The sequence below is a fragment of the Pezoporus flaviventris genome, unplaced genomic scaffold, assembly GCF_033815535.1.
Source record: "Pezoporus flaviventris isolate CSIRO_AGI_PZ_B2104156 unplaced genomic scaffold, CSIRO_AGI_Pfla_v1 ptg000047l, whole genome shotgun sequence".
NCBI classification, from domain to species: domain Eukaryota; kingdom Metazoa; phylum Chordata; class Aves; order Psittaciformes; family Psittacidae; genus Pezoporus; species Pezoporus flaviventris.
Genome location: NW_026892595.1, coordinates 1470652 through 1485242, shown reverse-complemented (window position 1 = coordinate 1485242; position 14591 = coordinate 1470652). Strand labels below are relative to the sequence as shown.

Below are 14591 nucleotides of genomic sequence, written 5' to 3'. Positions count from 1 at the left end.
AACTGTGTCAGGGAAACTCTCCCAGGCTAACAAAAATAATGCAAAGAATAATAGAAGATATATCTAAGCTGTATACATGAGGGTATTTGCTATAATACCAAGGAAAACCAAATCATAATACCTGTCTAGAAGCTATTCTTTCATGGACCTGACTTTTGGACACTTGAAGAACTTACACTGAAAGTAAATAGGATTTAAAACTATTAGGATCCTCATTTGGACTACAAGATTTGTGTAACATGGCATTAAATGTTAATGATAACAAGGGTAATAAACATTATGTACTGTTTCCTATTCATCATAGCAATATAGGGTCAGGTAGTGTGGGGAGAGTGGGAAAGGGTCTATTTTAGCTTTGTCAGTACAATAGTTTTGTGAATTCCTGTTCAGGAGCCTTTTCTTATACCCATTCATCCAACCAGCCAACCGTCTAGCTAAACTTCACCAGTACTGATGGAGAAAAAGGTTTATTGTAGTGTGTTTATTCACACAGAATAACCCAGCAAAATAAATTGCTTGGTCTCTAGGACAGCCACAGAAAATAATTGACCTTGCTTCTGTGCCACTGGGGGAATCCTGGCTGGCATTTGAGGCACTTCAGCAGCAGGTACGCCTGATGACTGCAGTACACTTTGCAGTGCTGGTTCTAGGGCAGTCTGGTAAGTTGATACAGCCTTATTTAGTGCTGGCTGTAATGTGGGATCACAGATGAATACAAAGAATCACGCACTCACAAAGTATATAAACATCACAGTCAACAAGACAGATTATTTTTCTATATACAGGATGGGTGAGGGAAGAGAGACTTAATTGTTTTTGATGACATATCAATGTGGTGTAGGAGTATCTTTGCTGTAACGTTGGAAATCTTGAGTAATTCAAATGTACTTTCACGCAAACAGGATGATCAAGAATGACCCTTCTGAGAAGCATGGAATACATTTACCTTTTAAAAATGTAAAATGTTCAAGGGCAAACCTTGGCACTGCATATAGCGAAATGAATCAAACTTGACTGACTGCTAAAGTACAAAAGTTACAGTCTCATTTGGATCTCAGGACAGGCTTCTTCACTTTATATGTTTGAACTTTTGGCATTTAGTTAAGAAGTACATTATAGAAGGAAATATTTTCTTTCATATGTCATATAATGTAAGTGCAGTAAAATATATATCTATAAATATAGTTTATATTGCATAGAGACACAAGCAAATGGTAAGTAAGAATAGCAAATAACAATAAATTGTTGAATTTGCAATGCCGCATGTTTCTGTTTTATTTGTTGTAGTAAATAAAACAAGTTAATCCTAGGTTCTAGTTTACTTCTTTCAACAAATAGTCCTAAAGTATAAAATAAAATGATTTCTCTAGACTATTTCTTTTCTATCAAAGTGCTAACAATGTGTGAGGTATTGTGAATAGGGAATACCAGATGAAGGCCAGCTTTACAGCATGTAAATGGCTGAAACAGGAAATGTTCAGTGGTTTATTCACTTGTTCCTCTTTCCTTTCTAAGATCTGTACCTTTTGGGGCCATGATAACAAACAATTTTTAAGTAAATTGCCTTGCTGAGGTGCTGATTTGGGGAAATGAACCATCAGCATTTTGGAGTGAGAAGAAGGCAATTCTTTGTGTTTTCATTCTGATATTAGGTACAGCTAAAGAGGAGTGTATGGAACTCTTGGACGCCTTAGTTCCCAGATGTGTTTACAGGGATATTTGCTCATAATTTCCTTACTAAGAAGCAGAAATCTGGTCAATGAAACAGAGGTCTTACATTAAAAATCAATATACCTGTAAAATGCATGTGATAGTTGGGCTTTTCAACTTTGTATCCTTTGTTGTGAATTAGCTTAAACTGCTACCAGAGCAATCAGATTGATTGCTGCAGGTTTCATCTGTCATGACTGTTATAAACAGAGGAGTAACACTGCTGATAATTAAGGCTACATTACAATTTTCAGTATTATTTATATGTCTATTGGAGTAGTTTATAGATGAATAGAATAATCAATGTTCCTTTCTTATTACATTTATTCCTCTCTTAAAAAGAATTAATATGCAGGTTTTGTTTTCTTAGCATGGGAGAAAAATGCACGTGGCATTTAACCAGGATACCCTGAGGAAGTGGAAAATAAGGCACATGAATGTTCCCCCACATCAAAAGTATGGTAATAGGTAGCAATCGATTATCTAGAAATATATCATTATTTCTTAAAGCTGGCAGCCACTGATCAGAACGCTTATCTTCTGTAAGAATACCAAGGGAAAGAGAGAAATACGAGCTACACCACTGATGTTTTCGAAATGCTCTAACATCATTGCTGGTACACTTCAGTGTTTGCTCTAAAGGTTTGCTGCTTTCTATGCCATCCAAAACTGCTGATGGACAGATTTCTGGAATGAATAGTATTTTTCAAAATATATTAAATTCCTTGATATTGGCTGCTAGTCATTAAATAGTAGAAATACACTGAAGTTAAGAAAAAAGCACTTACCTGCCACTTAGTTAATGATACATTGCGGTAGCTCCGGGTGGACCCTGTTTTTGTCATTGTTCCTCGTTTATATCAGCACAGTTCCATAACATTCAAATGCAGTACAACTTTTACACCTATGTTTTTGTTATATCAGTGTTGCAGACAGAGAAGTGAGTCACAGTTTGTGTAGTTTTACAAGTTGAAGAGCAGATTCTGAAGAAAGCAAATGTGCTTTTAGTCCCCCCGTCCTGGTGCTCACTCCTCCGTGGCTCAGCCTGCATGTCCAGGCTACACCTCAAACCATGGTCTTTGACCAGACAAAGTTCTCCATAGTTCATATTGAGCATAGCATGTATAACAGGTCTGCACAGTTAATGTTAGGCCTGTGTGGCATAAAGTTAGTGGAGCTACTTCAAAATATTCAGATTTTGGCTGAGCATAGAACACACAAAGGTAAAATTGCTCCTAGGAATAATAGCAATTTTATACTCCCTCTGTATGTTTTATTTCAGCGTTATGTCATCATTGTATGTTTTGAGGCATTTTGTTAATGTCAGAATTTTTAGTACATGACATTTAAACCTAGCAACTCGTGATGTTTATGAGCAAAAAATGATGAAGCTTTCTGAATGATGTGTTATGAATAGACATCAGCTGGAAGTGTGTTCACTGCAACTTAAATTTTAGGGCCTTTAAATTCATACCTTATTGTTTCAGTTCTTCCAGTGTAAATGTGTTTTAATTCATTGACAATCTTGCTCAAAAAATCAGTCAGAAATCCACTTTTTAGTAGTGTTGTGTTATGTTGAGGTAAAGCTGAATAGCAGCTTATAGCATAGCGTATTTTAAGTATTTGTAGAGATCAACCCCAGAAGGCAATAAAGAAGCTAGGAAGAACTAGAAATCAGAGTGCATGCAGCTGACAAAATACTAATGTGAATCCATGAGTCAGCATTACATGTACTGTCCAAAAATGTTATTAAAGCTCACTGAGGTAATAACTCCATGAAAAAAGGGAGGGAAAATGAACATCAGGTAGGAAATGTCAGTCAGAGCTTCTTTCACTAAATCCTTTTCAATTTTTATTTAAATAAGTCAAATTATCTATTTTTTACAAATAGATACCACCTAAATACATGGGCAAACACTGTACCGCAGTTGACAAGTAGTGCGGTATAGAATCATAGACTCAGCTAGGTTGGAAAAGACCTTTAAGTTCATCAAGTCCACCCATTACCCCAGGACTGCCAAGACCACCACTAAACTGTATCACTGAGGGCCTCATCTGTGTGGTTTTTTGACCAGTTCCCAAAATGGTGATTACACCACTTCCCTGGGCAGCCTGTTCCAATGCCTGATCACCCTCTCTGTTAAGAAATTTTTCCTAATATCCGATCTAAACCTCCCCTGGCACAGCTTAAGGCCACTTCCTCTTGTCCTATTGCTTGTTACTTGGGAGAAGAGGCTGACCCCCACCTCACTACATCTTCCTTTCAGGTAGCTGTAGAGAGCAATAAGGGTCTTCCTGAGCCCTCTCTTCTCCAGGCTAAACAACCCCAGGTCTCTCAGCTGTTCCTCATAAGACTCATTCTCCAGACCCTTCACCAGCTTTATTGCGCTTTTTTGAGCCCGCTCCAGCACCTCAGTGTTGTCTTTGCAATGAGGGGCCCAGAACTGAGCACAGTATTCAAGGTGTTGCCTCATCAGTGCCAAGTACAGAGGGGTTATCACTGCCCTGTCACTGCTGGCCACACTATTGCTGATACAGGCCAGGATGCTGTTGGCCTTCTTGACCACCTGGGGACAAGCTGGGTCATATTCAGCCAGCTGGATGACCAACACCCCTGGGTCCTTTTCCATTAGGTGGCTTTCCAGCCGCTCTTCCCCAAGCCTGTAGCATTGCATGGGGTTGTTGTGGCCCAAATGGAGGATGCAGCACGGACTTGTTGAACCTCATTCTGCTGGCCACAGCCTGTCCATCTGATCCATCAATCAGAGCCTTCAGTAATTTGCTAATTGTAATCAGCTTGTCAGCACTGAGATGCAAAGACTAAAAATGCTTACATGAAAAAAAATTGTCTGTCATGCAATATACAGTAAAGTTCATTACATCCTCTGTTGCAGTTGTTGGAAGGTCAAAACCCCAAAAGTTTATGTGCACAAGAGAATAAGAAAAAAGATAATTCAAATATTCCTTCAGCTGAAAATGCTACTTTGCCTTTCACAAATTCACAGTGTGTGTTTTCTGTACACGGGGTGAATTCAAAATGAAACCTGAGTATCACTAATCAATTTTTTTGGGTAGAACTGTGACCTGCAGATTGTTCATCCTTGCTCCAGGCAAACTGACTTGGCTCACATTTCCCTGGAAAACTCACAGCTTTCAGCCACCAAGATCTTTGCAAGGTTCCTAAGGGAACCTTATCTTCTGCAACTGCTGTTCTTTTATTAATAGTAATAGCAACAATAATAATTATTGTTGTTGTTATTGCTGTATAAGGAGACTGTACAAATTTACATAATATATGGCCTCTTCCTGGAGGAATTTACAGTCCAAGAGAAGTGGTTTAAAAGTGGAAAATGGAGGATATGGTTCCACACAAACTAGGTAGAGACTTTTCACTTACCTTTTAAAATTAAGAAAAGCAAAACAAAACAAAACAGCTTTTTCCTGTTCTAAATTGCCTTGGTTTTGATGCAGGACAGAGTATGGCGAGTAGGAGACAGAAGGCCCTTGCTAGAGAAAGGGTTTCAAATATGTCTGTTTTTTCTGTGCAATATACTGTGAATATCCTGCAGAAGCCTTTGTTCTGACTCACTCTAATGTTACCTCCACACTGCTGATACAGTGGTCTGTACAGCAGTCTTAAACACTTAGGTTCAGAACCAAATGTGGAGATGCAAATGCATCTGCAGCCTCTGCTGTACTGTCTTCTTTGGCACCTCTGTATATTGACTTTGCATGTGCAATTGAAAGTACTCCTCAAATCTGTTTTTTCACAAACATCAATGGGAGTTCAGCAGTTACATAAAATGGGGGTGAGAACCACTATATGGAGCCGAAAGAACGGTAATGCTCATAGGCATTTAAAAATACATGAAGAACTGTAGATCTGAGATGGATTTGCTAGAATATATGTAACCTGTATGTCCACTTAATTTTCTATGCTTATTTAAGTGCCAGGACATTTCTGACCAAATGTACCTTGTTACCGGTGATATTTTAATTCCTGGACTGAAGGCACTTCAAAAGTCCTTTCCCAGGAACTATATTTTTCATGCCAATAAGGCTGTTGTCCTACTGTTAGCATGAAATGAAATGAAATGGATAAAGTAACGTGAGAAGGGAATACCTGCTTTTGTATGCATTGTTAGCTACTATTTGGACAATACCTTCGTTTTGAGCATTATAGAGTCTAGCATTACAACCAGTGTCTGAGTACTAAAGAGGTCCTGCATTTGAGATAAATGAATGAATTTTCAAATGGTGTAAGACATCTTGGAAAGGAAAAAGACAGAAAAGGAAGGAGAGGGGAACAGAAAAATGAAAGGTATTTTGACACATGGAAAGATCACCAATTCTAAAAGGAGATTGCAGAGGAATAATGTAGTAAGGAGACCTGTTTTGCAGTGTAGAAGCAATGTCAGGGTTTTTGGGTTACATCTGTAATAGTCACATGCACTTTGATGTGATTGTCAGCTAACACATGTGGGTTCAAAGCTCGATGAAAGAAGCAAAGGTGTCTCATCTTTATTTTAGTATCACCATTTTGAATGCATGTGAATATTTACCTAATTTCATGAAAACTCCTTGAACTGACAGCACCAAGGAAATGTCTGTGCATAGTCCAGGCTCAGAAGGAAATGGAGGAAAAGAAAGTGCACCTTTACTTGCCATATATTAATTTGACTATTCTTTTTATTATAAATATGTCACAGCCTTGACACTGCAGAAAGCCACGCAAGTTAAAGATGTAATTGAACATGAGTTAAATTAAGGTTGAACATTAATATGAAGTTGAAGCCATGTGAGAAGCCCTCTTTTGCGTATCTTCCTTCCTGAAGAGCATTTCTGTGAAAGGAACCATCTGCTTTCAGGTTGAGGGTTATCAATTTGTGAAAAAGATTGTATACCATGGTGAATGGCATGGGATTTAGCTCAAGAATTTGGGAAGTCTTTTCCTGCTCTAGTCTTCTGAAAATAGCCTATTCTAGTCGGAAGTTAGATGATATATTTTGCATTACAGTATTATTCTTCCATTATTCTCAGCTCCAGTGGCAGAAAAATCTTATGTAACACTGAGAAAATTTCTCTTGTACAAACCAATTATTTGTAGCTATCTACAAAAGCTGAAATAAAGGTAAAGAAACATTGCATACTGAGTCCTGTGGGAGCATTCTATAATCTCCTTGGCAAATGAAGCACTCATTTGGCTTTTTCAAATAATACAAATTCCTAAAAATGCTGAAGAGAAAAGCCTTCCCTCCACCTTCTGGGATAGTTACTTAGAGTAAATTAAAATCAGGGTTGTAAGCAGATCATTCTGGTAATTTAATTCTATGGAGATTATCACTTTTATGTATAATAAAACAATATATGAAAATTTGAAACCATAATCCTTAGGCAGCCCTTTCATCTGTTCATTCAAATGGAAGCGCTTTGCCTGTGAGCATGAGTGAATAGCTGCTGAATGCAGCAACTGAAATGCTTGCATATTATAAAGACCCCACTAGAAGCTCCAAAAGAGGGCAACAAACCAGTGCAAATCTGGTACTCAGCACTGCTGCTGGGGAATGCTGTGGAAAAGGGAAGGAAACAACAAAGACTCCTGACAACTTCCAGGAGAGGATGACTACAGTTCTTGCTGAAATGAGCAAGAGTGGTGATGACTGCTTACAACTGCCAGTCATTTCTTCAAATACAGTCTGTATTAGAATTTCTTTTCATCTAGAAGATAACTCAATGTTTGACCAGAGCAAACAAATTTAATTAGAGTAAGTTTTCATGGAAATATAGTGCAAAACTACCTTGGTAGATTTTCTTTTGATTTTGTAGAAACTGCCTTTAGTCTTAATTTTCAGAACAAAGGGATATTCCAAGGCAAAGATACAGGGACATTAAGAGGTTGTAGAGGTGGGTTTAACTTCTGCATTACAATTTTTGCCATTGCAAATTGTATTACAAAATTGCTTTCAGAAGGTCAAGGTTGTTTTGTTTATTTTTTTCTTCTAAGACGAAACATCAGGATTTTACCTTTTGTCTGCATTCTTAGGTAGAAAATATATCAATTGAAATAATTTTGTTATGCACATAGCAAACTCAGCATTAAAGCAGCAATTTTGACTTAGCCAGTACTGAAATACATGAACATTATTGGGCATGTCCTTGAGCTCTGAACACGGTGGTCTGGGATGAGAGCAAGTGTAGCTCCTCTAGAGAATGCAGAAAAGCATCCTGCAGAAAGGCATACATTGACCTGTCTGCTGTGAAAATAGGGAAGAAAGCCAATCATTCCCCATTCTGCAGATGTTCTGACAGCTAAAGTAGTCATTAACAATTTGCAACACATGGCATGGGGGATGAAAGTCTCTGAGCTCTACAATGAAGAGTTTCCTGGCTGCAATGAAGTAGTAGTTGAATGAAGCTCAGAGAAAAACCTTGTGTAGGGACAAAATGGATAACTCTACCAAAAACTGTGGGAAAGATAATGTCACAACTCAAAAATAGTAACATATTTTGGTTTCAAGACTGAATACTTCTGAGGTTTTTTGATCTTTATTTAGGGATTTTACTGACAAAAAAAGGATCAAGTTTTAGTATATAGGTTTCTTCCAATATAAAATAATGTCCTTTGAATGAGCTTGATATGTAAAAATGATTTTGTGGCTAATATATTGAAGTAGAACTAGTCATTTTGGACTTCAATTAGTGCAAGAGCTGGAAAAGTCTCTTGGTGTTATCCAGTCAGATGCAGCTTTTACTGGACTTGCCTGCAAAGCCCTATGTTGCCTCAGCCATGTGAGCTGGGAAAATGGGTTGGGAGTATGAGCAAGAAGATTTGCATGGTGATAGCTTCGGGCAGTGAGAACTGTTGTTTCTTTGAGGGACTTAAATTGGGTTCTACTGATTCACACAAGAATTCCTTTGCAAAGTTAAAACACTGTTGTTTTTCTTGCTTGGGCCTTAAGAGGGGGTAAAGATTATTTGTATGAATAATTCTGAACTAGACTAAGTTGAGACAGAGAAGTAGCAGATTATTGTTTTCAACAGTTGCTCATGAAATTTACGTGCATTAAAGATGTGGTCAGGTATATTTGGAGAGTCATCAAGTTTCTCTAAGATGAAAGCCAGAGTCAAAACCACAGGAAAGAATGCCAAAGAATCAGAAAAATTGAATAGCCGAGAGAAGGAAATATGTATTTGAATTTTTCTTATTTTTCAGTAATTGGTATAGCAACAAAGCCAGTTAAGCAGGCTAAAAGTGAAATTGTGTGATAAATGTGAAAACAAGATTGACTTCAATTTTGGAGACTGAAGCTAATATCCTCACCAGTGTGAATCTGTGAAAATGGTTTTCTTCACTATTTACACTGCTTGTTTTTTACTTGATTTGGATTAATAAAAGAATTCTTAGATTTATTCTCTCTGTTGACAACAGCTAAGTGTTGTAACTAAGTGTTGAACATAATGGGAATGTAAACAATAATAGTTTCATTATTATTTTTGCAGTTGTGGGTAATAATAATCAATTGCAGAATGGTTTGGTTTGGAAGATACCTTACAGATCATCTGCTTCCAAACCCCCCTGCTATGGGCAGGGACACCTTCCGCAAGATGAGGTTGCTTAAAGCCCCATCCAACCTGGACTGATTAGTTTTTAATTATGAATTGTGGTGTGGAACCCTTAATAATAAATTGTGCTGTGAAAATTAAAGATCCAGGAAAATGGATTCTATGATTCTATAAATACTTGATGATAACAGGGAAAGACCACATCATATTTGGAGCATCTCCTTTGATTTTGATGTGCAAGTTGGGGGGATGGAACTAGATGGTCTGTAAGGTTCCTTCCAATCCTAACCATGCTATGATTATGGCTGTGATTAATGTCTTGCCTTCGCTGTCTCTACACCAGCATTCCCTTTTCAAATACATTTAGGTTATGGAACTTCAATTAAAATAAAAAAAAATAAAATTAAATTAAACCTTGGGCTCTGACACAAGTGAAAAGTGCTACTTTTTGTGAAGAAATTTTATACCAAAGGCTAGTTTTCAAGGCGTATCACAACTATCAATGTTTTTCAACTGAGAGCAATTTTCTATCTGCTGCTGCTGTTGTCATAGTATTTGTGTCACTCCAGTGTCTACAGGACTCATTCTGTCTTTCCTTGGCATTGTGCATCTGTGGGAATTCACGGTTGGGAAATGCAGGTCCTAGGCAGACCTGCAGTAGGGGGGATTGTTAATCAGTAAGTGGGCATCCCCCTGTACCGTTCCCTGTTAGTGACATGGAAGTAATGTGTGTACAAGAGCACTGCTGTTATTCTGCTCAGCCAGTGGAGACAAATTGTAATAATTGGGTGGTGAGGCCGGAGCTGGCGCTAGGTGTGATGGCAGGGACAAAGGGAACGGGAAGTCGCCATAAGGCGTCATATGCTCCTTCTCAACTTTAATTTTGATTGCAGCTGTCAGCGTGGCATTATGGTTCTTGAATGTGCTGCTTTATTGAGCTCAGTGTGTGGGAGAGATTTTTTGAAACTGAAACAATGCCGGAAAATGATTGGCATAATGTTAGCTTTAGACACATTGCAGTTCCTGAGATAGTTGCATAAGAAACAGCAATATTAACTTATTGACAAGGGGGTTTTTGAATTAGTTAAAATTTGCATTTTTCATCCATGTCTTGTTCTAACTCTTATGTGAGGTAGAAGTGCTAGGAGATACAGTTGAGAAGGCATATTCCCTTAACTCTAGTTTCTTAAGATCTATAAAAAGTATTCTGTTTCTCTTTCACCTATTTACTCTCCTTTAATACCACGCAGAGTTGTTCTGTGTATTTTTCTTCAAAGTCTATGTTATTTATTTTGCATTAATTAGCCTTTTGTAGAGCTAGTATTGGCTTAGAATTACAAAGTGAAACTAGTGATTTTGGACACATAGTTGATAAAATTAATAGTTTTATGACTCTGCTAATAACAAATATATATGTGTTTTAGCTGAACTTTTTTTGTAGCACATTCGTATAAACTGGAATGTTATCTTAGTTTTTTCTTCTGCATGAATTTATAAAACAAACAGAAATGTAATGCTAGGCACCAGAGAAGTATACTCAAAGATACATATATATATATATATGAAAACTTTCATGTAAAAATCACTGTAATAACACTACACCAAAATAATAGTAGCTGCATGGTGACTCATTTTTGTGTATTCACATAAGAACATGCTCTGAGCAGCCTTAGATTGAGATTTGTGAAATTATTTGAATCCATCTACTTACACGGCACATTTGAAAAGGTGAGATTTGCATTTGAAAAGGATGAATCAGAACTAAAACCAGATTAGACAGAGATAGAGATTCTTCCCCCTCCCAAGAGGCTGGAGTCATTTACTGTAGCCATTAGCATCTAACCTGACTTCAGGTAAAGTGTTTCCTCAGTAAACTTAAGTAACCTTTTATAGAAAAAAAGAAGAAAGAAGGAGCAAAAGCAGAGTGTTGGGGAGGTATCAGAGAGCTTTTTTGTTAAAGCCTTCTTGCATGCTGACACGAGTCCTATATTGTTTATTATTATTATTTTTATTAACGATTGAATAATAAAAAGGACATTTGGGATGCAGTCCACCTAAATCTTGCCCCAATGCGGGCTTTATTTCCTAAAACTTGTCTCAATCCCAGACAACAGAACAGTTTGAATACTTCCTAGACTGGACTTCTTTAATTGTGTGCCTCACCACAATTACAGTAAATATGTTACCTTCCATGTGGTGCTAGAGAGGGTTTTTCTTTAGATGGTTTCTTACAGGAAAATATTAGCAGGTTAACCATGTCTGAAACTTTTGTCAATATTCATTTGAGGGTTTTGTGATGTTTTATTGTGCATATCATAAAACCAGAAATTCTCCTCAATTACATGATATTTAGTTATTAGATAATTACAGATAATTATTGCATGGGCAAGTTCTGTGAGATAAATCATTAGTGTAACAACTATGTTTGGAGTTATATCATTATTTCAAGTATAATTACCATGAGATTGGCAGTGCATGTAATTAATGAGTAATCACTGGAATTTGCCTTCATAGTTGCACTTCCCCCTTGTTGTAAAGTTCTTTGTCACGACATTAAAGTATAAAGATAATGTAAATTGACCTCCACATGTATTACACTAAACCTGAAAATACTTATTTCCACTGCAGTACTAGCTCTTTAATGTTCTAAAAGTATAGTTTCATGGAGAAAACAGGGAAAGGACAATGTGCCATGAATGGGGAAGTAGTGAAGTAACGTTTCAACAGATACCAGCTAATGAGTTGACTCTTCCACAGCTGTCAAAAGTAACCTTTTTTTTTTTTTTTTAATCTATTAAAGCTTGTTTGTAACTACCTAAAATTCTGCTAAAAGTAAAGTTTCAAAATCTCCTAACATAATCTACAGTCTTCGTTCCCTTGTAAGGAAAGTTTGATTAACAAGATTTTGTACAGAAGAGAAGAATCTGAAGTTCACTCTTGGGTTCCAATTGCACAAAGCTTCATTTTTCTTTTCATTTTTAATATATTGTTCAAATAACACCCATTTTTTGCCAACATTTCAAGTTATTAAATAGTGGGTTTGCTTATTTTTGTTTGTTTGTTTTATTATTTATCAGGTTTTACCTGGCAAGATGATTATACTCAGCATGTTATTGGTCAGGAACTCTCAACCATTCACAAAATCCACAACAGACACCCTGATATATTTGCATCTGAAGGATCTGACACAGGAAGGTAAGTCTTCTATAGTATTTTTTGCCCGAGTGACTTTTGGAAGGGTTTTGAAGATGACAAGAAATAGATTGGCACTGAAGCCGAATTAAACACATTACCAAACCCACTATCTATATCATAAAGGGAAACCAGTCATACAACAGCATTGAAAACACCAGTAGGAAAACAGTAGACAGAATGATTGAAATCCCTCATTAAGAAATGTGCCTTCCAGTGTTAATTTAGGTGCCAGAATTCAAAACATCAGGTCTTTTATCGAGTTTATGCAGTGTCTAGTTGTCAGGTCAGCCACCTCTTCGTATGACTGGCTAAAAAAGGCAGACTTCTACGGTAGCTTATCCACAAGAGATTTTATTCTGAAACAAGACAACAAAAAATGTTGAATGACATTCTGAGCAACTGATTACATATTCAAACTCATATTCTTCCAAAACATAGCTGTAATTGATTTGAAGTCCATATATTCTCAGCTTTAGTTGCAACATTTGTCCTGAAAGGAGAAATTCATGCAAGTTCCCATGACAGAAAAAATGTATGGACATTTCTGTATATTCTTGGTATTATAGAAGTCGTTTTCCTTGTAGGCTTGAAAGATATGGTAGGGTGACTTAGCGGTTATTGGTGGCAAGAGACATACCATCTGTAATTCTGTAGAGTGATATGGAGGTAGGACCTGCAATTATGTCATCTTTATATATAGAAGATGACATACCTACATGCATGATTATACTGTTTTACATGGTTTATTCTATCCTACAGGCTTTTAAGTGGAACCCAACCACACAAACCCCGGAAGGTAATTTTAAAAGGCATACAATTTTAGGAATGTTAAAACTGGTAAATTCTGCTTTCTCCTACATTATTTTAAGAAATGAAAACTCAAAATTAATGAAAGTGAAAGAAAATGCTTTTTGTTAGAAAACTTTCTTCACAGTGGGACAAAGATTGATTTTCTAGCCTTGATGGGCAAGATATCGAATATTTGACTTTAGATCTTCATATTATACCACAGTATATGGTCTGCGTATATACTGCAGAACCATTTCTCTTCTAGATTGTCTTTTCATGGAGACAAAAAAGCTGTGTAATTAATAGTGCCCAGTGGCTTCAGCTGCTTGCCTTAGTTTATTTTGATTTAATTCACAGAATTTGACCCTGTATTTCACATATTTGCTGGTTCAAAAGCATCCCTTAAAATCACAGTGCAGTATGTTTCAGGAGTGCAGTAAGGTAGAAACTTAACTTCTAAAGAAGATGCTGGTCCATAGATTATCATAAAGGTGATAACAACATGTGGTTGAATCCATAAACATGTTTTCACTGCTTAGATACACAAAATGCATCTGTATGGATTACTGTCTGTACATGGTATCAGAAATTATTTTGAATATCTTTTGTGGTTGATTTTTTCAATTTTTCTTTCTAATGAATGTATCTAAAATTTTATTCATGAGAGTAAGATAAAATAGGCCAGATTTCCATGAGATCAAGGCTGTATTCTGCACTGTTCCAGATTCATAGTTACATAAAAATATAATGCATAAGAAGATATAAGAAATAATTTAGGTTTTAGACTGAGAACAGATGATGAATTTTAGGAGTTCCTGTTGTGATCAGGTTTGAGCTGCTTTGCATTTTTATCTAGAACTATACATTAAAAAATCCCCAAACCATTTTGTGTATTGACACTTCAGGGACATCAGAATTTCAAATATGTTCCACTTATAGCAGTTTCTCTTGTGGATAGATTTTCTGAATTTACCAAGCCATGCTTCTGAAAGCATTATCTTATGTGCCAGCAGTTTAAAGCATTAATTGATTTTTCTGGTTGTCCATTTGTAATATATTCTGTAGGTCAGAGAACAGTAGGAAGTTTTTCTCTGGCATCCTGTAGATTCTGATCAAGCTATTCTTAGTGTGCTCAATGAGCTTGCTAAAAATCTTATCAGAAAATAATGAAATAATTTAAAAAAGCAACTTAGTGTAGGTATCTAATTATCAAAGAAACATTGTGGCAGGAAGGCCTTTTATTAAGGGTCACGTGTGTAATAAGACAATATGAAGTCACACTAATGAGCCATTAATCCCTACAGAGCTAGTGAGAGCAAGAAAATAGACTCAGA

At 36.7% G+C, this 14591-nt stretch overlaps 1 protein-coding gene across 3 annotated transcripts in view; it reads left to right on the top strand.

The window, feature by feature from the left end:
- PTPRN2 (protein tyrosine phosphatase receptor type N2) overlaps positions 1-14591 on the top strand; it is a 655793-nt gene that overhangs the window by 209683 nt on the left and 431519 nt on the right. For all 3 annotated transcript variants that reach the window (XM_061468000.1, XM_061468001.1, XM_061467999.1), the window contains one exon: positions 12351-12468. In XM_061468000.1, coding sequence (XP_061323984.1) covers positions 12351-12468 — 118 coding nt within the window. The remainder of the gene's footprint in view (positions 1-12350; positions 12469-14591) is intronic.